This window comes from Armigeres subalbatus, chromosome 1 (genome assembly GCF_024139115.2).
Source record: "Armigeres subalbatus isolate Guangzhou_Male chromosome 1, GZ_Asu_2, whole genome shotgun sequence".
NCBI lineage: Eukaryota > Metazoa > Arthropoda > Insecta > Diptera > Culicidae > Armigeres > Armigeres subalbatus.
The window spans coordinates 276,410,885-276,436,490 of NC_085139.1; the positions used below are offsets into that span (position 1 = coordinate 276,410,885).

At 44.0% G+C, this 25,606-nt stretch overlaps 1 protein-coding gene across 1 annotated transcript in view; it reads right to left on the reverse strand.

Annotated features, from left to right (window-relative positions):
* LOC134207353 (uncharacterized) overlaps positions 1-25,606 on the reverse strand; it is a 249,529-nt gene that overhangs the window by 83,919 nt on the left and 140,004 nt on the right. The window contains exon 4 of the mRNA XM_062683072.1: positions 11,485-11,729. Within this exon, the coding sequence (XP_062539056.1) occupies positions 11,485-11,729 (245 nt within the window). The remainder of the gene's footprint in view (positions 1-11,484; positions 11,730-25,606) is intronic.

Consider the following 25,606-nt stretch of genomic DNA (forward strand, 5'->3'; position numbering starts at 1 on the left):
CCGCGTTGATACAGATCTTCCAGCTGGTGAGGTACTCTGTCAGGGCATCCAGGCCTCGTTGGAGTTTTGCCACTAGCGCTCTGATCACTCTACCGTTGTAGACGATGGATGTGTCATCTGCGAACAGAGACAGAATGCCACCTTCTGGAGGTTCTGGCATGTCGAAGGTGAACAGATTGAAAAGCAGGGGCCCGAGGATACTGCCCTGGGGAACGCCTGCGACGATGTTGTGCGCATTGGAACTCGCTCCGCTGATTGAGACCCGGAATGTCCTTGCCGACAGGTAATTGTTGATGATTTTCACCAGGTAGCTGGGAAGATTGTAGCGTTGTAGTTTGTACACCAGGCCATCATGCCATACATTGTCAAATGCCTTCTCGACATCGAGTAAGGCCATGGCGGATGTTTTCGAGACAAACTTGTTCCGTCTAAGGACGTTGGTAACTCAGGTCAGTTGGTGTACAGTTGACCGACCGCGTCGGAAACCAAACTGTTCCTCGAGCAAGATGTTGAGATTTTCGGCAGACTCAAGTAACCGATGATGAATAGCTTTTCGAATAGCTTAGATAATCCTGAGAGAAGGCTGATGGGACGATAACTTTTGGGGGGAAGGATCCTTCCCAAGCTTCCGGATGGGGATGACTTTCGCTGACTTCCAGGACGATGGGAAGTAGCTAAGCCGGAGACACTGATTAAAGATCAGCGAGAGGTGCTCAAAGAACGGAGCACTCATGTGTTTGAGCTCGAGATTCAGGATGCTGTCGAAGCCTGGGGCCTTCATGTTCTTCGACGATTTGATATAGGCCGTCAATTCGTCAGCTGAGATCTCCAACTCCTCCGAGAAGTCGTTGGGAATCAAATGGATGTTGTTAGCATGCTCGTTGACGGCTGCTTCGTGTGGACTGACGATGTTCTGCCCAAGATTGTGTGAGCTGACGAAGTGACGACCTATTTCAGCGACCTTCTCTGCAGGAGTTATCAAGCGATCCTTAGAGCCATTATTGTCTAGTGGGATCAAAGGTGGAATGGGCCGAGGCTTGGATTTTAGAATTTTGGTCATTTTCCAGAACGGCTTAGCATAATCTGGGAGAGTGCGGATCTTATTCGAGAAGTCGTTATTTTTGAGGTCCACCATTCTGTCCTTGGTAATTTTTGTGATTCGATTACAGCGATTAAGCTCAGGCAGTCCAGTACGCTGAAACTGCCTATGAGTGACATTCTGCAATCGAATCAAATCCTTGGTGAGTATATCGATGTTTAAGGAGTTGCTTACCTGCCGAGCCGTCGGTACGTGTTGCTCTCGGGCCGCCGTGATCGCCTCCTCGATAGCGCACAGCTGGCGGTCGATACTTTCCGGCGTCTCCGGACGCACCTCGTAGTCGACGGTGTTATCGACGCACTGCTGGAAACGCTGCCAGTTCACTCGGTGGTAGTTCCGCCGTAACTGCTGGTGCCGATTGACCGAGGAGCCCAGTTCCGCCACCACCGGATAGTGATCCGAACTGAGCTCCTGGTATACAACCGGCTGCGAGACGTGGTCGCTCAGGTTTGTTACGTAGAGGTCGGGCGTTGTGTGGGCACCGGACCGACTCCAGCCGAGTGGGGAATCCGGGCTCAGGATCGTAGTGGCCTTCCTCCATGTCGTTGCTCCAGATGGTGCCGTTTCGATTGCCGCGACTGTTGCCCCAGGCTTGATGTTTGGCATTCAAGTCGCCGGCAATGATATATTGGCCTTGCCTCCGCGTCAGCTTGACGATGTCCCTCCGAAGGGCAGCCGATGATCCATCGCCGGCTTTGGCTTGCGTTGGACAGTACGCCGCGATGAGCGCGATTGTGCCGACTGAAGTGGTGATTTCGACACCGATGGCCTCAATGACATTGAGCTGGAAGCTTGGAAGCAGACGACAGTTGATGTTGTAGCGAAGAGCGATGGTCACACCACCTCCCCTGGTCGGCCGGTCGAGTCGCACGATGCGGAAGTCCGGGATGTTGATGTTCACCTCCGGTTTTAGGTGCGTTTCGGTGATGAACGCCACGTCTATTTCCTTCTCCTCAAGGAAATCCTTCAGCTCGATTGTTTTGCTCTTTAGCGAGCAAGCGTTCCAGTTGACCAGGCCCACCCTAGCAGCCATTTTCAATGATGAACATGCCAAGTGTGAAGACCTGGTCGAATCGGGTTTTGCAGCCGCGCAGTCGAGTGGCAAGCTGCGCGAAGATCGGCATCAGTTGCTCCGGAGTGTACAGCGGGCAGATTCTTCCGGTGGGACGGCTTCGTTCTCCGACTGCCGACGGAACCCAGGAGGAGGAAGCGGGGGCCATTCGCTGGTGGATGGTGCCGACGATGCTGGAGCTTGGACCGATGCAGCTGCCGCTGCCAGTCGCTTGTGCGGCTGTAGCGGTGGGAGTATTGGAATCACACGACGGGGAGCCAGGATAGCTGGACAGTTCACCTCGTTGATTACAGGAACCCGGTTCTTCTTCGGACTGGTCCTGGTGGAAGCCTTCGTCCGGATTTCCAGGAACGCGGCTCGCTTTGGGCAGCCCTTTGTGGTGGCCTGATATTTGTCGCCACAGTTGGCGCACTTGGGATCGGCCACCTCCATTTTGTCGCACTCGTCAGTCGGATGGGGTTCGCCACACTTGTTGCAGCGCGGCTTCATGCGGCAGTTCCTGGTGCCGTGCCCTAAATTGAAGCAGTTGGTGCATTGCGTGACATCGCGGTGCACTGGCCGATATCGCTCCCAGTCAACGACGGTGTAATTTATAACGCCAACCAGCTTCAGGTCCTTCCAGGTAGTGGAACCGTGCTCCAGATGGATCAGGTAAAGCTGGTCGCGATATTTCCTCGCCTTGTCGTGACGAGCGATCTTGTGGACGGCTACTGGCTTCAGTCCGCAACTTTCAAGCTCTGCTTGGAGCTCTTCCTCCTTCATGTCGTGAAGTCCTCGCAGCAAGGCCTTGAGCGGCTTCGTGCCGGGGTGGTCATGAGTGTAGTACTCATACTTGTGGACCTCGAGGAACTCCACGACGGATTGATGATGGTCCCTGTTGGCCGGCATCACTTTCACGCCCTCGCTGCAGAGCCGAAAAGTACATTTCAGCCCCTTAGCGATCAGCTGGCGAATTTTTGGTCGTAAATCCGGCGGATCGCCCTTCACAAACACGGGCGGGCACTTCTCCTTTCGCTCCGGTTGCACCTGCGGCAGCTGCGATTGCTGCTTCTTCCTCTTTTTCGGCGGATTGCCGGCGTCATCAAGCGGCAACGGCGAGAACACGTTGCTCTGCAAAAGCTGCTTGGAGGGGTTACCCGCGCCTCCAAGAGCAGTGCGCTTAGGCACTTTTCCAGCGACCGAATCGGCCACCGAGTCTCTCATGACGGGTCCGGGAGAAAATAACGCCAACGCGACAAGCGAAAACGTAAACAGCGAAAGAACGAGAAAAAACACTTCGAAAAAAATGCGCGAGCAAAAAACACGTCCGTACGTGTTGCTGTCTCGAACTGGAATGTCGTTCTCGCCACGCCCCTTTGGTGAGTGTTTGACGGTTACACAATATTTGCAGTCATACCGGACAACAAAGAGGAGGGACTAATGAGCCATATTTATTGGTTATAAGAAAAATGCTCTCCCCCGCGCGCGAGACAGCAACACGATGGTGGCCCTGAGAAGAACCGATTGATTCGTTCAGCAACTCCGCCGATGCTGAGACCGCCGCCCGAGACATTTCTAATGAAATGCCACGCGCGCGGGGGAGAGCAGTTTTCTTATCATCAATAAAGATGGCTCATTAGTCCCGCCTCTTTGTTGTCCGGTATGGCTACAAATATTGTATAACCGTCAAACACTCACCAAAGGGGCGTGGCTACAGATTCAACTTTATTGATTACAAGCAAGCAGCTCTCCCGCGCGCGCGAGCCATTTCGTTCGAGATGTCGCGAAGAGCAGACCGTGGTACCACCTTCGGCATCGGCGGAGCTCCTACACATCCATCGTCTACAACGGTAGAGTGATCAGAGCGCTAGTGGCAAAACTCCAACGAGGCCTGGATGCCCTGACAGAGTACCTCACCAGCTGGAAGATCTGTATCAACGCGGCGAAGACCCAGGTCATCATTTTCCCCCACTCCAAATCCCCTAAACTTGTTCCGCCTGGGGACTGTAAAATCATCCTCAATGGCACGACTGTGGAATGGGCCAATGAGGCCGACTACCTTGGCTTGACCCTCGACAGCAAGCTTATCTTCAGGCAACAGGTTGACAAAACGGTGACAAAGTATAACGTCTTGTTGAAACTACTGTACCCTTTGATCAACCGCCGGTCGTCATTGTCCCTGAAAAATAAGCTTGCTGTCTACAAGCAAATCATCCTCCCTGTGATCGAATATGGCATGCCGGTCTGGGAGACCTGCGCTAAAACCCACCACCTCAAACTTCAACGGGTCCAAAACAAATTCCTGAGAATGATCCTCAACACCCCTCCCAGGACAAGAACATCCGAGGTCCACCGTCTGGCCGGAATAAAAACCTTACATGAACGCTTTGGTGAGTGTAAAGAAAAGTTTAGGGTCCGTTGCTTGCACTCGGACTAAGAAGCGCTTAGGGCGCTAGTTCCAATCTAGGTTATCAAATTTTTATTGTAAATATTAGTGTACATAGTAGTTAGGTTATCAAATTTTAAAAAACGAACAGTGGGTAATGTCTGTGACATAACCGCTAAGTGGACGTAGGACTTGACTTGACCATGCCTTCAAGATACATAATATGTCCAAATTTTCCACATCAACTATTTTGGATAAATAATCGGCGTTGCATACCAGACGAGCTCGGTGGTCTAGTGGCTACCGCTTCTGCCTTATGAGCAGGAGGTCGTGGATTAAATTTCAGGCTCGTCCCTTTCCTACTTTGTATTTCTATCATAGTTTTTTCTGTGTTTCACGTTCTACCAACACAATTCCTACTGTTATAACATTCCAAACTAACAAAACCTCCCGTGGCACCTATGAGAGGTCGTAGAGTTCTCTGCATCTTTCTTTAGTAGGTGTCCAACTAACCATCCTTCCCCTTCCCCAGCATTCGCAAGGACGTGGCCAGGACAGATCTGGACTATTGGAGAGAGTGCATTGCTTCCATCTAAGAGATAGTGATTAGTCCCAAATCAATATTTGTGGTAACGGATGAAAGTGATGCTACTCTCACACAATAGTCCAGGCTTGTACCACCTACGAATTTGTGCGAATTGCTCAATGCTAATGCTAATGCTAATAATCGGCGTTGCATACCATTCCTTGGCAAAATCTTCTCATCAAACCGACACAGAAATCAAATCTACCTCGAACAAGAATCATCAAAAAAAATTCAGGAAGTATCTGTCCGGTCACGGAATATTAGCCTCGACAGTGGCAACCTTCCCACTGAAGGACTGCCTGAAATAAGCCACAAGTTGGCTCAGCAGGGGATGTAGACTGTATCTCAGCCCCTCCACTGAAGGGCCTCCTAATGCGTGCGATAGCGACTGAAGAACATTATTTTTAACTCTTAGAGCCTTGAAAAAGGCTGTTTGCTTCGGCTAAGTGCAAAACGTAAGAAAACGATCTTTTCAAATAACCGCGAATTTCTAGCACTTTTCTTTTATACCTACTTAATTTTGAATCTTCTCTGCTTCCCAATTGGCTATCTCTTGGCCAATCAGCTAGTGTCTTGTATCCCGCTTCTTTGTCAGCCAAAGCGTCATCATCATCAACGCGTTCGAGAAGGGCTTCTTCTTTTTTACGCTTGTTGCTCGCTGCTGGCGTCTATTTCCTAACGGGACTTTTCGCTTGATACAGGCCAATAAGCCGGGCAAGCGAGCTTAGAATTGCAGTCCAGGTGGGAAGTACGTGTTCTTTTCTGAGACAACATTGTTAGTAGTAGAAGGAAGGAAACACCCGGAAACAATGTTTATCTACATATTTTTTTATCAATGCCAAAAAATCCAACATTTGATGAAAAATCGATTGATAGTTTATTAATGTTTGAGCTGTTATCGGTGTTTTGACGTAGGACTTACGTCTCTCTTTACTATACCGGGTGTCATTTCAATTTTTTTAAATCGACCGCGTTACGCTGTGTTGAAAGATTTCAAACGTAAATAGCTTTTGCCCTATTGAACAGTTTTCTGCAGTTAACCACTCAATCAACAGCTTTCAAGTATGCCTTTCATATTCATGCTTGATAATATCCGAAAACTTGTTTCAATAGGCCCAAAACTGTTTTCAAAGCAAAATATTGAATTCACGAGAACCTATAAATATGAGTACCGCATCATTCTTGCATCATTCCATTGCCACGTTCTGATTGGTGCAGACACCTGCGAATGAGCTCACTAGGTCAGGAAGGCATAAAAAAGCGCAGCACGATTTTTTCCTCTCAATCTGACCCTGAGATCTGACAAGAACAGGCAAAGCAACCACAGCATCGCCAGAACTTTTGAAGTGTTGCTCCATCGTCTCAGCCACGCAATCGCAAACTTAAGCTTTCTCAAGAGCAAGGCAGAATCGTCAGCATCATCGGCATTTTCGGTCCGGCATTGTCGAGGCCACCGCACAAAGGAGAAGCCTACCGGACAGTAAGCGCGGCTCGGCGGTGTGACGATAGACTGTCAATGACAACACTGATCAAGATGAATTATTGACAGTGGCTGATTTTCTACCCGCCACTTCCACAGCCAGGCGCTATCGTATATGCGCAAATAGCCGGCATGAGTTAACCTCCAGAAATTGATATGGCGAAAGACATCTAACGCGGGTTTTCTCAAAATTAGGAACTTTCCATGAAAAACTATATGGTACCGGTTATGATGGATGGTGTTCGCTAGTACGCCTACCAAATTTTTTTTTTGATTAAGGTGCTTAAATTTGAGAAATCGAACCTTAGATGCCTTTCGCCACACTGCTTTCAGAAAGTTAACTTCTAGTGTGCCCCTGTACGTTCAAAGTGAACGATTCATTGATCAAGTTTTCTACGATCTCAAGCTTTCAAGATCTACTAAAGAGTTTTTCGCAGTAGAATCGTTTTAAAAATTTAATTAGCTTGCGTGACAACCCTTCTGGATAGAAATTGTGCTTGGGTGCCAATCCAATATTCTAGAGATAAAATGTTATGCGTGATTTTCATAAATTGCGTCAAAACTAACAGTGGATAATTTTTCTGATTTAACCGCGAAGTGGACGAAGGACTTCGCTTGACCATGCCTTTAAAGATTCATAAGATGTCCAAATCTCTCACATAATCTTATTTGGATAAAAAAACACCGATAACAGCTCAAACATTAATAAACTATCAATCGATTTTTCATCAAATGTTGGATTTTTTGGCATTGATAAAAAATATGTAGATAAACATTGTTTCCAGGTGTTTCTTCCTTCTACTACTAACAATGTTGTCTCAGAAAAGAACACGTACTTCCCACCTGGACTGCAATTCTAAGCTCGCTTGCCCGGCTTATTGGCCTGTATCAAGCGAAAAGTCCTATTAGGAAATAGACGCCAGCAGCGAGCAACAAGCGTAAAAAAGAAGAAGCCCTTCTCGAACGCGTTGATGATGATGACGCTTTGGCTGACAAAGAAGCGGGATACAAGACACTAGCTGATTGGCCAAGAGATAGCCAATTGGGAAGCAGAGAAGATTCAAAATTAAGTAGGTATAAAAGAAAAGTGCTAGAAATTCGCGGTTATTTGAAAAGATCGTTTTCTTACGTTTTGCACTTAGCCGAAGCAAACAGCCTTTTTTAAGGCTCTAAGAGTTAAAAATAATGTTCTTCAGTCGCTATCGCACGCATTAGAGGCTCTTCAGTGGAGGGGCTGAGATACAGTCTGCATCCCCTGCTGAGCCAACTTGTGGCTTATTTCAGGCAATCCTTCAGTGGGAAGGTTGCCACTGTCGAGGCTAATATTCCGTGACCGGACAGATACTTCCTGAATTTTTTTTGATGATTCTTGTTCGAGGTAGATTTGATTTCTGTGTCGGTTTGATGAGAAGATTTTGCCAAGGAATGGTATGCAACGCCGATTATTAGCATTAGCATTAGCATTGAGCAATTCGCACAAATTCGTAGGTCTGGATTATTGTTTGAGAGAAACATCACTTTTATCCGTTACCACAGATATTTATTTGAGACTTATCACTGTCTCTTAGATAGAAGCAATAGTCCAGATCTGTCCTGGCCACGCCCTTGCGAATGCTGGGGAAGGGGAAGGATGTTTAGTTGGACACCTACTAAAGAAAGATGCAGAGAACTCTACGACCTCTCATAGGTGCCACGGGAGGTTTTGTTAGTTTGGAATGTTATAACAGTAGGAATTGTGTTGGTAGAACGTGAAACACAGAAAAAACTATGATAGAAATACAAAGTAGGAAAGGGACGAGCCTGAAATTTAATCCACGACCTCCTGCTCATAAGGCAGAAGCGGTAGCCACTAGACCACCGAGCTCGTCTGGTATGCAACGCCGATTATTTATCCAAAATAGTTGATGTGGAAAATTTGGACATATTATGTATCTTGAAGGCATGGTCAAGTCAAGTCCTACGTCCACTTAGCGGTTATGTCACAGACATTACCCACTGTTCGTTTTTTTATCCAAATAAGATTATGTGAGAGATTTGGACATCTTATGAATCTTTAAAGGCATGGTCAAGCGAAGTCCTTCGTCCACTTCGCGGTTAAATCAGAAAAATTATCCACTGTTAGTTTTGACGCAATTTATGAAAATCACGCATAACATTTTATCTCTAGAATATTGGATTGGCACCCAAGCACAATTTCTATCCAGAAGGGTTGTCACGCAAGCTAATTAAATTTTTAAAACGATTCTACTGCGAAAAACTCTTTAGTAGATCTTGAAAGCTTGAGATCGTAGAAAACTTGATCAATGAATCGTTCACTTTGGACGTACAGGGGCACACTAGAAGTTAACTTTCTGAAAGCAGTGTGGCGAAAGGCATCTAAGGTTCGATTTCTCAAATTTAAGCACCTAGCGAACACCATCCATCATAACCGGTACCATATAGTTTTTCATGGAAAGTTCCTAATTTTGAGAAAACCCGCGTTAGATGTCTTTCGCCATATCAATTTCTGGAGGTTAACTCATGCCGGCTATTTGCGCATATACGATAGCGCCTGGCTGTGGAAGTGGCGGGTAGAAAATCAGCCACTGTCAATAATTCATCTTGATCAGTGTTGTCATTGACAGTCTATCGTCACACCGCCGAGCCGCGCTTACTGTCCGGTAGGCTTCTCCTTTGTGCGGTGGCCTCGACAATGCCGGACCGAAAATGCCGATGATGCTGACGATTCTGCCTTGCTCTTGAGAAAGCTTAAGTTTGCGATTGCGTGGCTGAGACGATGGAGCAACACTTCAAAAGTTCTGGCGATGCTGTGGTTGCTTTGCCTGTTCTTGTCAGATCTCAGGGTCAGATTGAGAGGAAAAAAATCGTGCTGCGCTTTTTTATGCCTTCCTGACCTAGCGAGAGCTCATTCGCTGGTGTCTGCACCAATCAGAGCGTGGCAATGGAATGATGCAAGAATGATGCGGTACTCATATTTATAGGTTCTCGTGAATTCAATATTTTGCTTTGAAAACAGTTTTGGGCCTATTGAATCAAGTTTTCGGATATTATCAAGCATGAATATGAAAGGCATACTTGAAAGCTGTTGATTGAGTGGTTAACTGCAGAAAACTGTTCAATAGGGCAAAAGCTATTTACGTTTGAAATCTTTCAACACAGCGTAACGCGGTCGATTTAAAAAAATTGAAATGACACCCGGTATAGTAAAGAGAGACGTAAGTCCTACGTCAAAACACACTAGAGCCTCCTGAAGGCCGTCATGATACATTATATTTTAAAAATTAAGTAGAAACATAAAAATAATAATAATAATAATAATTAAAATTGAAGTTGGAGGGCCAAGCCGGCCGATCACTGTACATGTCAAAATAATTGTAAAACAAAAAATGTGTAAATAAAGAAGAATTTTACTACTACTACCGCGCGCGGGGCATTTCATTTGAAATATCGCGGAGAGCGGCCCCAGCGTCGGTAGAGATGTCGCAAATTATTCGATTACTTCGAATAACCGATTATTTGTTGTGATAATCGATTAATTTTTAAATCGATTACTTCCCAGCGATTAATCGATTCAATAATCGACAAGAATCGAGAGTGATCGATTAGTTACTAATCGATTAATCGAGATTTTATTACGTCTCTAAGCATCGGCGGAGTTGCTGAGCAAATTTTATTCCAAATACATATGGGATATTGGAAAAATCGGTTCTTCTCAGGGCCTCCATTCTATACAAAGGAGAATTGAGGCGAGGCGAACTTTTTTCAAAGTGCAAATTAACCGCTTGGAGACGCCATAAAGTTGCCTGGCGTCCGTAGCAGAATCACGAGCGCGCGTCGGAGGGTGATGCTACAAATATGTATTCGCATGGATGGCTTCAGTGGCAGTCAAGTTTAATTCTTTCAAGATTCTTATTTGGTTTTGTTTTTCCAGCCAATGGCGTGGGTCGTGTGGTCGTTAGTGATTCGAAATATGCATTATTGGGAAATAATCGATTCTCCTCAGGGCCAAAATTTAAAATTTGGGAATGGTTACTATTCTTTGAATTGATGACAATTGGAAACAAATAATTCGAGAGCTAAAAGCCCTAAAAGCTTTTCTTCGAATTTCTGTGCAGTGAGCAGAGATTTACCCAGAAGCATCCCCTTTGTGGATATTGTTAAAATATAAAAGCATGTTCTGAAACAGATGCCCCTATTTTACTAAAAAAATTAAGGCATATAACGAAATGGTTTAACTTTTAGTTAAAGTTTAATCAATATTTCTTGATTAAAATAACCCTTCTTTGAAATAAGAGTAGAAATGATAATTCGATAAAAGATTTTGTTCGTGGGAGATGTCACGAGAATTAAAGATAGTTACTTCACATACGTTGGAATAATAAACATCAAATTGTGATTCGTAACCTAAACTGATGATTTTAGAGTATAACCTGCTTAATCAGCGTTCGCAAAAAGTCGATAAAATGCATTGTGAGGAAAATTGATCAATCAGATGAAAAATGAAGGAACATGATTTCTGCCAAGCAGTCGTGGATCAAGAGAAGCAAAGCAGAGTTAACAAAAAACTTAAGATCGTTCTTTCTTAATGGAGAGCATAATAAATCTTTCTCAAAGCTTTATGGTTTCAGTTAAGAGAAATTACTCTAGCTAGACAACCCATCAAAATAAACAGTTCAATATGGACTTGGAGCATTTATTAAAATGATTATAGGAGCATGTACCATTGATACATGATACTATGATACAACTATAATAAATCCAAATAGAATACAACATGTTAATTGGGCATCCATATTCGTTCCAGTCTGGCATATGCAAACTTGAGCCTTTTCAGTGGCAAGGCAGCATCACCGCCATCACCATTGGCGATTAAAAAACTTACCCCCATTAAATTTTCCAAAATACGGTCCGGTTTTTCGGTAGCTGCACATCCACTATGCTCATTGCATTTGGAGGTGGAAAACCATTTCGATGACGAGCCGGGCTGAGTGTTTTTCGGTGGGGTCACTTCTGTCGGTAGGGAGTTGCAATTGGTCTCCCGGGTTTGCGGTACAATGGTCTTGGATTTTAACCCCGTGTTAGGGGGGAATGAAGTCAACGAGATGTCCGTAGCTTTGTTGATTTGCTCTGAAATGAAAGACAATTTAAAATTAACATTGAACAACATTGAACATAAATTGAAACGAGGCAAACTATAACTTTAGCTGGTTATGTTCTATTATCGGCGGTTTTGTAGTCGCTTCAAAATCCACATGCTTCAATTTAGAAAAAATATTCAGAACAAAGAGAGCAAGTAATGTCTGAGAAATAACCGCAAAGTAGAAGTAACACTTGACATAGTTGGAATATATGGAGGTGTTCTTGGAAAAATATTCAAAGGAATTCGTAGAGAAATATCTGAAGGAATATCCGAAGGAATTTATTTATTTACTAGCAGACGACGAACTTCGTTCCGCCTAAAATTGATTTATTCTCTGATTAGTTCTCGAATTATGCAGTAATTTCTGGTTCATTTGTATGGAAGCCCCTCTTTTCAGAAAGGGGAGGGGTTTTAAACAACCACTGAAATATATCTTCCCTTCAAAAATCTCCACATGCCAAATTTGGTTCCATTTGCTTGATTAATTCTCGAGTTATGAGGAAATCGGTGTTTTTGACGTAGGACTTACGTCTCTCTTTACTATACCGGGTGTCATTTCAAAATTTCTAAATCGGCCGCGCTACGCTGTGTTGAAAGATTTCAAACGTTAATAGCTTTTACCCTAGTGAACAGATTTCTGCAGTTAACCCCTCAATCGACAGCTTTCAAGTATGCCTTTCATATTAATGCTTGATAATATCCGAAAATTTGTTTCAATAGGCCTGAAACTGTTTTCAAAGCAAAGCATTGAATTCACGAAAACCTATAAATATGGGTACCGCATCATTCTTGCATCATTCCATTACCACGTTCTGATTGGTGCAGACGTCAACGAATGAGCTCACGCTAGGTCTGCTAAGAAGGAATTTTTGAACGGTTGCATCATCGTCTCAGCCACGCATTCGCAAACCTAAGCCTTTTTATGAGCAAGGTAGAAGCGTCAGCACTCAGGTCAGCATCATCGGCATTTCCAGCCCGGCATTGTCGAGAAGCCAACAGTAAGCGCGGCACGGCGGTGTGTGACGATAGAGTGTCGACGACAACACTACTGATCAAGTTTTCTCGGCCGATGGCAGCAGCGGTTAAGCGTTTGGTATTCCTGCAGACATCGATTCATAATGTTTTAAACAATCATAAACTCCCAGTTGAACCGCTCAAGAGGAAATTTACATCTAACATAGTGAATGGATCTTTTCAGTACTTACCACTAATATACTTACTAAAGAGTTTTGACGTAGGACTTACGTCTCTCTTTGCTAACCGGGTGTCATTTCAAAATATTCAAATCGACCGTGTTACGCTGTGTTGAAAGATTTTAAACGTTAATAGCGTTCGTCTCAGTGGACGAATTTCTGCGGTAAGCCCCTCAATCGACAGATTTCAAGTATGCCTTCCATGTCCATGCTTGATAAGACCCGAAAAACTTGTTTCAATAGGCCCAAAACTGTTTTCAAAGCAAAATATTGAATTCACGAGAACCTATAAATATGAGTACCGCATCATTCTTGCATCATTCCATTGCCACGCTCTGATTGGTGCAGACGTCAGCGAATGAGCTCTCGCTAGGTCAGGAATGCATAAAAAAGCGCAGCAAGATTTTTTTCCTCTCAATCTGACCCTGAGATCTGACAAGAACAGGCAAAGCAACCGCATCACCAGAACTTTTGAAGTGTTGCTCCATCGTCTCAGCTACGCAATCGCAAACTTAAGCTTTCTCAAGAGCAAGGCAGAATCGTCAGCATCATCGACATTTTCGGTCCGGCATTGTCGAGGCCACCGCACAAAGGAGAAGCCTACCGGACAGTAAGCGCGGCTCGGCGGTGTGACGATAGACTGTCAATGACAACACTGATCAAGATGAATTATTGACAGTGGCTGATTTTCTACCCGCCACTTTCACAGCCAGGCGTTATCGTATATACGCAAATAGCCAGCATGAGTTAACCTCCAGAAATTGATATGGCGAAAGACATCTAACGCGGGTTTTCTCAAAATTAGGAACTTTTCATGAAAAACTATATGGTACCGGTTATGATGGATGGTGTTCGCTAGTACGCCTACCAAATATTTTTGACGTAGGACTTACGTCTCTCTTTACTATACCGGATGTCATTTTAAAATATTCAAATCGACCGCGTTACGCTGTGTTGAAATAGCGTTCGCCTCAGTGGACGAATTTCTGCGGTAAGCCCCTCAATCGACAGATTTCAAGTATGCCTTTCATGTCCATGCTTGATAAGACCCGAAAAACTTGTTTCAATAGGCATGAAACTGTTTTCAATGAAAAACATTGAGCTCAAGGGAACCTATAAATATGGGTACCGCATAATTCTTGCATCATTCCATTACCACGTTCTGATTGGTGCAGACACCAGCGAATGAGCAGCCGCTGGGTCTGCCGAGAAGCCATAAAATAGCGCAACGCGATTTTTTCCTTTCATTCTGACCGGGACAAGCGGAGCAACCGCATCATCGATTGAACAGCACACCTTCTAGCAGGGAATGAAGTCTGCACAGACCGCTTTTTCGGCTCGACACCATCGAAGCGACCATCATCAGCCGAAACCTAGCCAGCACATCAGCAGTCCACCCTACAGACCCGACAAAGCAGCAATGCTGAGCAGATACCGGCAGCAGCAGCAGCAGAGTCGAGCCGAGACCGGCCGGCATCGGTGCTGAGCCGAGACAGGCTGAAGAAAAGCCACATGATGCAGCATGTATGTCCAAAAAACAAACGGTTCTTCAGAGAGCCAATAATAGAGATCAATATCAATGCTTTCAATACCCTTCGGGATAGAAATTGTACTTGGGTGCCAAATCCAATATTCTAGAGATAAAATTTTATGCGTGATTTTCATTAAGCATATGCGGTATTTCGAAAAATTTCGTTTCAGGTCGTTCGAAACGAAATTCCGCGGAATTTCGCGGAATTTGAGCATGGCGAAATCTGTTTTCTTTATTTCGTTTCGTTTCGAAAAATTACAAAAAATTCGCTAGGAAAAACTAGCTTCTCACGAAACTTAACGGAATTCCGCGAAATTTCGAAACAAATTTAAACTCAAACCATACTTTATATTATCAAAAATTTTGGCTGCGCCGGTAAACATTTCTTTCTTTTTGTATTTCTTTTGTTCATCGGACTATGTTATCTACATGAAATTCTTAAATCTAATGGTAGTCAAACAATAAAAACATTTTCATCGGACACTTCGTTAAAGCGATGGATCATGACGACAATGGAACTGTTTGCAGCATAGTTAGTAGCTTGTGGCTCCTCGTGTAGCAGCGCTCGCGCTCGGAACGTTCGGACAGGTGCATATAAACTGATCCTCGACAGCAACTCAGGAGCATCGTATTCAGATGATAAAAGCTTAACAATAAAAACACACTGAGCCACATTCCTCCGTTTGGCTAGAGTATCCAACCCGACAGCGATCAGCGTAAGCAGGCAAGTTCAACGGGTCATTTCATGGAAGGTGACGCAAAGCATATCTGACGTATCTTCTTTGGACAGCTTCGAACCGCTCACTCCATACAGCCTGGTAGAGATTCCAAACAGCAGATACAAACTCTAATATTGAGCGTACCAGAGAGCAGTGTTGTGCTAAATCATTATCAGACGATAATGATTGCTATTTTCATGTGAAAACTTTTCACGTGAAAACAGTAGGCGAGTTGTCGCTGGCGACAACTTCTCAAATTTTGTACGCAAACGATAATAAACACAGAATTTTCATTCAAACATTAATCTTCACTAATATCAGCTAGGGTAATTCGCCAAATGTTAAACGGCTAATTTCTTCGCCTATTGTTGAACGCCGGTGCATTTCTTATGGGAGTTCAACAATAGGCGACAAAATTAGCCGTTCAACATTTGGCGGTTTCCCCTAATTGTCAACAGTCCCGTTATATTTTCTATACGGCGTTAAGGTTTTATGGTAGTTAGGAAAGAAAGTTCAAAATGTAACGATAAGCGTTTCAAATCAAGATACGATTTTCAAACGATTCTTAATCGTTGGCGAATTTTTATCACTTGATAATTTAAAAGTGGGATCGCGGTGGATTTGTTCATCCTTGAGTTTTCGAAAATTTGATTTTTCCCATCTCTGCCAGAGATCAGTACAGAGCTTTGAAACACAACGGTTCTAAATCTTAAAACTATTTTCAAAACTTTATGTTATACAAATTTGTCTAATAACGCTTACTTCTTTTTCTTCAATGGTTCTACATTGCAACTGCAACTTGACCTGCTTTTCAACCGAGTATTCTATTAGCACTTCCTCAGTTAATAATTGAAAACTTTTCTATGTCCCCCATTGCATGAGTATGTATATTGTGTGGCAAGACAATGGATATGCCCAGGGTGTCGAGAAAATTTCCAACCCGGAAACAGCCTTGACCAGACCGAGAATCGAACTCACCATCTCCGGATTGGCAATCCTACGACTTTGCTCGCATGGCTATTTGAGATGCTTACAACATAACTCGTTCTGAGTCGAGAAGTACGTATTTAATTTTTTTGACGTAGGACTTACGTCTCTCTTTACTATACCGGGTGTAATTTCAAAATATTCAAATCGACCGCGTTACGCTATGTTGAAAGATTTTAAACGTTAATAGCGTTCGTCTCAGTGGACGAATTTCTGCGGTAAGCCCCTCAATCGACAGATTTCAAGTATGCCTTCCATGTCCATGCTTGATAAGGCCCGAAAAACTTGTTTCAATAGGCATGAAACTGTTTTCAATGAAAAACATTGAGCAATATTTTCAATTTTTTTTCAATAAAAGTATGTTTATTTATTTGCTTTGATTTTACATCTAGTGTACATTGTAAGTGTTTGGCCACACGGCCCTTCATCTTTGTTATTAGTTTTTTTTTATTATTATTATTTTGAAAAGCAAGTAATTTGAAAATTCTCTAGTATGACATGGAAGCCTATTGCAGGCATTAGTTCATTTTGAAAAATTTGATAACCTAACTACTATGTACACTAGGGTGGCTCAAAAAACACTTTTATAAATTTTTTGATGGGCCGCCCTCTTATTCGGTTCTATTTGATGCCCTGATGCTCTGGACAAAATTTCAGCCAAATCGGTCAACGTTTGGACAGTGCTAAACTCGTTGGAAGTTTATATGGAAAAATGTATGCAGAAACATCCAAAAACAGTGATTTGCAATCAATTGTTTGCATGGTCTCCTTCCGATACTTGCTTGGGATTCAACTACCGACGTTAACGTTGCGCTTTGAATAAAGTTCATCTCGGAACCGATTTCTTTTTCAATCAACAGGAAAAATACAAAATTAGTCTCGCGGGAAAATTTCATGTTGTGCCGACAACATCCAAATCGTTGCAAACGCCACATTAGTGAATAATTTGCTGTAGCAATCTTCCGATGACAGCCTATGCTCGACCGGCACTAATGCTATGATTCCGCTACCGATGCCAAACAATTATGCTTTGTTCTATGAAGAAAGTTCGCCTAATATCAACATTCTCAAACACTAAAATCATACAACTCCGAATTACGCTAGAAAATTTCAACGAAGAATTTTCCAGTTCCTAACGGTTGCACTTTAGGAAAATTATTTCAACTTAACCTTCCTCCCAAATATAATGATGGCCCTGAAAAGAATCGATTAATTGCCACTTATGTGCCTTAGCAGCAGCCACTGGGCTGCGCGACCGCCATCCGATGATTCGGCTCAACGGACGCCGTCGATTGACAGATCCGCCGAAGATGGGACACGGATGAAAATGATGTGCTGCTGCTTCCACGACCGCCACCACCACCGGACCGAAAAATTTCATCCGCACCACCACACCGCTGAGACAGCCGTTGTCACTGGGACCGCTTGTGGACGCCCTGGTCCGCTCGCAAGACATCCAGAATGAAAATGACGCGCGCACGTAGTAGTAAAATTCTTCTTTATTTAATCATTTTCTGTTCTACAATTATTATTTTTCTACATGTACAGTGCTCGGCCGGCTTGGCCCTCCAACTTCAATTTTAAATTTTTATGTTTACATTGTTATTTAAGTGTTAATATGATATATCATGACGGCCTTTAGAGGCGCTGGTGTGTTTTTTAAAATTTGATAACCTAACTACTATGTGTACACTAATATTTACAATAAAAAATTTGATAACCTAGATTGGAACTAGCGCCCTAATTGGAGCCTGATCCGAATGCAAGCAACGGACCCTAAACTTTTCTTTACACTCACCAAAGCGTTCATGTAAGGTTTTGACGTAGGACTTACGTCTCTCTTTACTATACCGGGTGTCATTTCAAAATTTCTAAATCGGCCGCGTTACGCTGTGTTGAAAGATTTCAAACGTTAATAGCTAGTGAACAGATTTCTGCAGTTAACCCCTCAATCGACAGCTTTCAAGTATGCCTTTCATATTAATGCTTGATAATATCCGAAAACTTGTTTCAATAGGCCTAAAACTGTTTTCAAAGCAAAGCATTGAATTCACGAAAACCTATAAATATGGGTACCGCATCATTCTTGCATCATTCCATTACCACGTTCTGATTGGTGCAGACGTCAACGAATGAGCTCACGCTAGGTCTGCTAAGAAGGCATAAAATAGCGCAGCGCGAATTTTTCCTCTCAATCTGACCGAAACAGGCAAAGCAACAACAGCATCGCATCGTCGGAATTTTTGAACGGTTGCATCATCGTCACAGCCACGCATTCGCAAACCTAAGCCTTTTTAAGAGCAAGGCAGAATCGTCAGCATTCTCAGGTCAGCATCATCGGCATTTTCAGCCCGGCATTGTCGAGAAGCCAACAGTAAGTGCGGCACGGCGGTGTGTGACGATAGAGTGTCGACGACAACACTACTGATCAAGTTTTCTCGGCCGATGGCAGCAGCGGTTAAGCGTTTGGTATTCCTGCAGACATTCCTGTCACTGTTTTGAGTCTAAATATTTCAATTTAAAATTTGATTTATTTGTTGATGTGAATAGGTAAATAGCTACTGAATTTTGTGTAACTTTCAAACGTTGGTATAAAGCTTTTGAATATTCTTGGTTAACGTGATTTTGTGTTTCAGCAAATATACTCTATTACCACTATTACCACTCTAGCTAATTTGAAGAGTTTCCTTGAGCGGTTCAACTGGGAGTTTATGATTGTTTAAAACATTATGAATCGATGTCTGTAGCAGTAGCGTCGCGGTATCACAAAAGACAAGCAATGTTGTGAAGAGACATTGCAAGGTGCTTAAACGTATAATTCAATGTGCAGCATAACATGTCAAATTTTTGTGCTAGAAATCATCACATGATCCCATTTTGGAATCTTAGTTTAAAATGAAATGTTGAAAATGTAATTAAAATTTTCAAAAAATGTAAAATTAGTGTAATATTTGCAATTATCGCACCCCTGGCAATCATTTTTAGGCGTTAGTTTTTTTTTTTTTTTTTTTTTTATAACTAATTTTATTTGCTTATTATCTAATACATGCATTCATCTCTTAGACTAGGTGTTCCGTGTTTTCTTAACACTATCATCCTTATTTGCTATGTTACATTTTTAGTTATTAACACATTTCAATTGCCCCTGGCAGTTAGGATTTTTTTCTCTGGTTGAATTAAACCATGTAGGAATTACAATGTTTTCAACTTGAACTAAACTTAACCTAATTTATACTAAGGGTACAAGGAGTTAATCGTTGCAATAGAAGATTGCAACGATTTTTGTCTAAAATTGGAAATTATTTTATTGGACATTTGATGCAATGTCGCAATATTAAAAATTCTATGAAGTTCATTGGTATTATACCACGGAAGCAACTTCAGAATCATTTTCAAAATTTTATTTTGAGTCCACTAAAGTGCCTTCTTTCTGGTGTTGCAGCAACTAGTCCATATTGGCACAGCATACAACACGGCTGGTCTAAAATTTGTTTGTAAATCAAAAGTTTGTTCTCAAGACAAAGTTTTGATTTTCTGTTTATAAGTGGATATAGGCACTTAATATATTTGTTACATTTGGCTTGAAGGCCTTCAATGTGATTTTTAAAAGTTAATTTTTGATCTAGCAGAAGTCTTAAATATTTAGCTTGCTAGACCAATTAATTGGAACCCCATTCATAGTGACAATATGTCTGCTAGAAGGTTTCAAATAAGAAGCTCTCGGCTTATGTGGGAAAATTATAAGCTGAGTTTTGGAAGCATTCGGGGAAATTTTCCATTTTGCAAGTAAGTGGAGAAAATATCCAAACTTTTTGCAATCTACTACAATGACACGAAGGCTTCGCCCTTTGGCTGAAAGGCCCGTGTCATCTGCAAACAAAGATTTTGACACCCTGGTGGTAAATCAGGTAAGTCAGAAGTAAAAATGTTATACAATATGGGCCCCAGTATGCTGCCTTGGGGACACTATTAGTTCTTACAGGTAATCTATCAGATTTAGTATTCTGATAGTTTACCTGCAGCGAGCGATCTGATAAATAATTTTGGATCAGTTTAATGATGTACAGAGGAAAATTAAAATTCATCAATTTTACAATCAAACCTTCATGTGTCGAGCCGAATCAAATTCGTAACTCTTAATAACTGATGAGTGGTTGAATGCCCATGGCGAAATCCAAATTTCTCATCAGCAAAAGAAGATTTGTCATTAATATGAACCATCATTCTATTTAAAATAATCTTTCAAACAGTTTGCTTATTGAAGAAAGCAAACTGATTGGGCGATAACTAGAAGCCTCAGCTGGATTTTTGTCCGGCTTCAAAATTGGAACAACTTTGGCGTTTTTCCATTTATCTGGAAAGTATGCCAATTGAAAACATTTGTTAAATAAATTAACCAGAAAGAATAAAGAGCTCTCAGGAAGTTTTGACGTAGGACTTACGTCTCTCTTTACTATACCGGGTGTCATTTCAAAATATTCAAATCGACCGCGTTACGCTGTGTTGAAAGATTTTAAACGTTAATAGCGTTCGTCTCAACGGACGAATTTCTGCGGTAAGCCCTCTATCGACAGATTTCAAGTATGCCTTTCATGTCCATGCTTGATAAGACCTGAAAAACTTGTTTCAATAGGCATGAAACTGTTTTCAATGAAAACATTGAGATCAAGGGAACCTATAAATATGGGTACCGCATAATTCTTGCATCATTCCATTACCACGTTCTGATTGGTGCAGACACCAGCGAATGAGCAGCCGCTGGTCTGCCGAGAAGCCATAAAATAGCGCAACGCGATTTTTTTCTTTCATTCTGACCGGGACAAGCGAAGCAACTGCATCATCGACTGAACAGCACTTTAGTAGGGAATGAAGTCTGCACCGACCGCTTTTTCGGCTCGTCACCATCGCAGCGACCATCATCATCCGACACCTAGCCAGCACATCAGCAGTCCACCCTACAGACCTGACAAAGCAGCACGTTGAGCAGATACCGGCAGCAGCAGCAGCAGAGTCAGAGCCGAGACCGGCCGGCATCCGGGAAAGGAGCCGAGGACAGGCTGAAGAAAAGTCACATGATGCAGCATGTATGTCCAAAAACAAACGGTTCTTCAGAGAGCCAATAATAGAGCATAATAGAACACGTACTTCCCACCTGAACTGCAATTCTAAGCTCGCTTGCCCGGCTTATTGGCCTGTATCTAGCAAAAGTCCTGTTAGGAAATAGACGCCAGCAGCGAGCAACAAGCGTAAAAAAGGAAAAGCTCTTCTCGAACGCGTTGATGATGATGACGCTTTGGCTGACAAAGAAGCGGGATACAAGACACTAGCTGATTGGCCCATCATTTGGGAAGCAGAGAAGATTCAAAATAAGGTATAAAAGAAAAGTGCATTCTGCTCGCAGAGCATTCAGTCTTTTTATACCATCACTAGAAATTCGCGGTTATTTGAAAAGATCGTTTTCTACTTTTTGCACTTAGCCGAGGCAAACAGCCTTTTTCAAGGCTCTAATGCCACGTTTTGACAGGACAAGTGAATTGAACAACCTCAGTTGAATTCAATTGACTTGCCAAAAGTTGAACATGTTCAACTTTCTTTTCGTTCATGAATTGAATTAAGGTGTTTAAACGTTCAATTTGCGTTCGATTCAAGCGACTTGCTCAATTCACTTGCCTTGTCTAAACGTAGCATAAGAGTTAAAAAATAATGTTCTCCTTCAGTTGCTATCGCACGGGATTATAAGGCTCTTTCAGTGGAAGGGGTGAGATACAGTCTACATCCCCGCTGAGCCAACTTGTGGTTCATATCAGGCAGTCCTTCAGTGGGAAGGTTGCCACTGTCGAGGCTAATATTTCGTGACCGGACAGATACTTCCTGAATTTGATTCTTGATGATTCTTGTTCGAGGTAGATTTGATTTCTGTGTCGGTTTGATGAGAAGATTTTGCCAAAGAATGGTATGCAACGCCGATTATTTATCCAAAATAGTTGATTTGAGAAATTCGGACATATTATGTATCTTAAAGGCATGGACACGTCAAGTCCCACGTCCACTTAGCGGTTATGCCACAGACATTACCCACTGTTCGTTTTTCAACCTGTTTGCCTGGAAAAACCAGTAATCCGCATCGAATCAAGTCGACGTCGGTTGTTCACTTCGATATGCAGTTCCAGAAACTTTTTGGCGCGAAGACCGCGATCAGCTGTTCCGGAGCACAGCGGACGGTTTGATAGTCGACGTTGATTGTCCCGATGGAACCCAGAGGAGGAACGCCAGCTCGCTATGATGGTGCCGGGGACGATGTGCTGGAGGCTGACCATTGATTCAGTGAAAGGCCGAAGACAGTCATTTGGTGCGAATCGAGTGTAGCAGCGTACCGGAAGTATTCTGAATCGTACAACGGAGATGCTGGTATCGGATATTACTCACCTTGCAGTCAACGACAGAACACGGTTCGAAACCAGGTCCTGCGGAAGTTTTCCGTAGTGGAGCCGTTGTGAACTCGGCCGCTTAAGCAGCTCCTTGTGGTGGCTCTGATGTTTGTCGCCACAGTTGGCGCACTTGGGATCGGCCACTTCCATTTTGTCGCACTTGCCGTCGGATGGCGTTCGCCACAATTTGCTGGGCGCGTTTGCTGCGGCAGTTTCTGCGCCAGCCCGAAATTGAAGCAGTTGGCATTGCGTGACATCGTGGTGCACTGGCCGATATCGCCCCAGTCAACGACGGTAACGAGCAACGCCAACCAGCTTTCAGGTCCTTCTGTAGGGAGCCGCCCAGATGGATTAAAGTTGTGTGCTGGTCGCGATATTTCGCCTTGTCGTGATTTGAGCGATCTTGTGGACGGGCACGGTTTCAGTGCCGTTCAAGTTGGCTCATTCTGACATCAGCTCTTCTTCCCAGGCCTTCTATGTCGTGCAGTTCCTCGCAGCTAAAGCGCTTGGAGCGGCTTTCTGCCGGTGGCTGCGGAGTGTAGTACTCATACTTGTGGACCTCGAGGAACTCCACGACGACCGATTGATGATCCCTGCTGGCCGGCATCACGCTTGCTGGCATCACGCCCTTCCGCTGCAGAGTGCCGAAAAGGTTACATTTCAGCCCTTAGGCGATTGAAGTTGGCGAATTTTGGGCGTAAATCTGGCGGATCGCCCTTCACAAACACGGGCGGGCACTTTCTCCTTCCGCTCCGGTTGCACCTGCGGTAGCCATGCGATTGCTGCTTTTTCCTTTTTTCGGCGGATTGCCGGCGTCATCAAGCGGCAACGGCGAGAACACACGTTGCTTCTGCAAAAGCCAAGCTTGAGGGTTACCTGCGCTCTCCCAAGAGAGCAGTGCGCTTAGGCACTTTTCCAGCGACCGAATCGGCTACCGAGTCTCCTAATGCGACGGGTCCGGGAGAAAATAACGCCAACGTCTTTAACAAGCGAAAAACGTAAACAGCGGAAAAAGAACGAGAAAACACTTCGAAAAATGCGCGAGCAAAAACACGTCCGTACGTGTTGGGTTGTCTCGAAACTCAGGTAAATCGCGTGGGAGCGTAGTCTCGATGACGCGCGCACGCGAAACACGGGGCTTTTTATAGGCACAGGAAAAACGAAGCTAGTGGATCAAAAGGGCCTGCACTTACTGCAACTGATGTCCGTAAGTTGGGGGATTTATGAACGGGAACGTTAATTCTTTCACCCGGTTTGGAAAGAAACAAAACGATTTTCAATTAGTTTAACGAATTGATAATCAATAGTATCAATAATAGAATTGGCAAATTGCATGGAGAAAGTTTCTGAATCGATTGATAAGCAAAATGTCGGAAAAATCCATCGAAAGATAAAGACGCCATGTAGCGTTTGAAATCTATCCTAATTTTTGTGACGGTCTCGAATTTGGAAATTTCGGATTTACACCCTGTATCTGAGTCTTCCCCTTAGACGTAGTTTACGTCAAAATAACACGGTGTGTAGTGCCTCCCCGAGTCACCTTAGAGCCACTTTCATTGATGGTACGATCTTTAGTACTTCATTAATCAAATATCATATCTGAAGACAGTGCATATCAAAGAATATTGTAATAAATTTCTATAAAATTTGGTCAACAAAACTCCCGACAATAATAGAAATGAAAACCTGCCAAAGCCGTCATTCCTCCTACTTCCATACAAGAAAAAATTTAAACTGAGCGCTGATAATGTTTTTGACAATGACGACCGCGCTGGACCCATTTGGCTACCATCGCCGGGAAATAAAATTTCCGGTAGCAGCTTCGCTGATGCCGAAGGTGGTACCACGGTCTGCTCTCCGCGACATCTCGAACGAAATGGTCGCGCGCGCGGAAGAGCTGCTTTTGTAATCAATTGTTGGAACCCAGCCACGCCCCTTAGGGGGTGTGACGGTTACACAACATTTGCAGTCATACCGACAACAAAAGGCGGTAATTCCAGTTCGAGACAGCAACACGTACGGACGTGTTTTTTTGCTCGCATTTTTTCGAAGTGTTTTTCTCGTTCTTTGCTGTTTACGTTTTCGCTTGTCGCGTTATGCGTTATTTTCTCCTGGACCCGTCATGGGAGACCGGTGGCCGATTCGGTCGCTGGAAAAGTGCTCAAGCGCACTGCTCTTGGAGGCGCGGGTAACCCTCCAAGCAGCTTTTGCAGAGCAACGTGTTTTCGCCGTTGTTGCTTGATGACGCTGGCAATCCGCCGAAAAGAGGAAGAAGCAGCAGTCGCAGCTGCCGCAGGTGCAACCGGAGCGGAAGGAGAAGTGCCCGCCCGTGTTTGTGAAGGAGATCCGCCGGATTTACGCCCAAAAATCGCCAGCCGATCGCCAAGGGCTGAAATGTACTTTTCGGCTCTGCAGCGAGGGCGTGAAAGTGATGCCGGCCAACAGACCATCATCAATCCGTCGTGGAGTTCCTCGAGGTCCACAAGTATGAGTACTACACTCATGACCACCCCGGCACGAAGCCGCCTGGCTTTGCTGCGAGGACTTCACGACATGAAGGAGGAAGAGCTCCAAGCAGAGCTTGAAAGTTGCGGACTGAAGCCAGTAGCCGTCCACAAGATCGCTCGTCACGACAAGGCGAGGAGATATCGCACCAGCTTTACCTGATCCATCTGGAGCACGGCTCCACTACCTGGAAGGACCTGAAGCTGGTTGGCGTTATAAATTACACCGTCGTTGACTGGGGAGCGATATCGGCCAGTGCACCGCGATGTCACGCAATGCACCAACTGCTTCAATTTCGGGCACGGCACCAGGAACTGCTGCATGAAGCCGCGCTGCAACAAGTGTGGCGAACCCCATCCGACGGACGAGTGCGACAAAATGGAGGTGGCCGATCCTGGGTGCGCCAACTGTGGCGACAAACATCGCGCCACCACAAAGGGCTGCCCAAAGCGAGCCGAGTTCCTGGAAATCCGGAAGAAGGCTTCCACCAGGACTATTCCG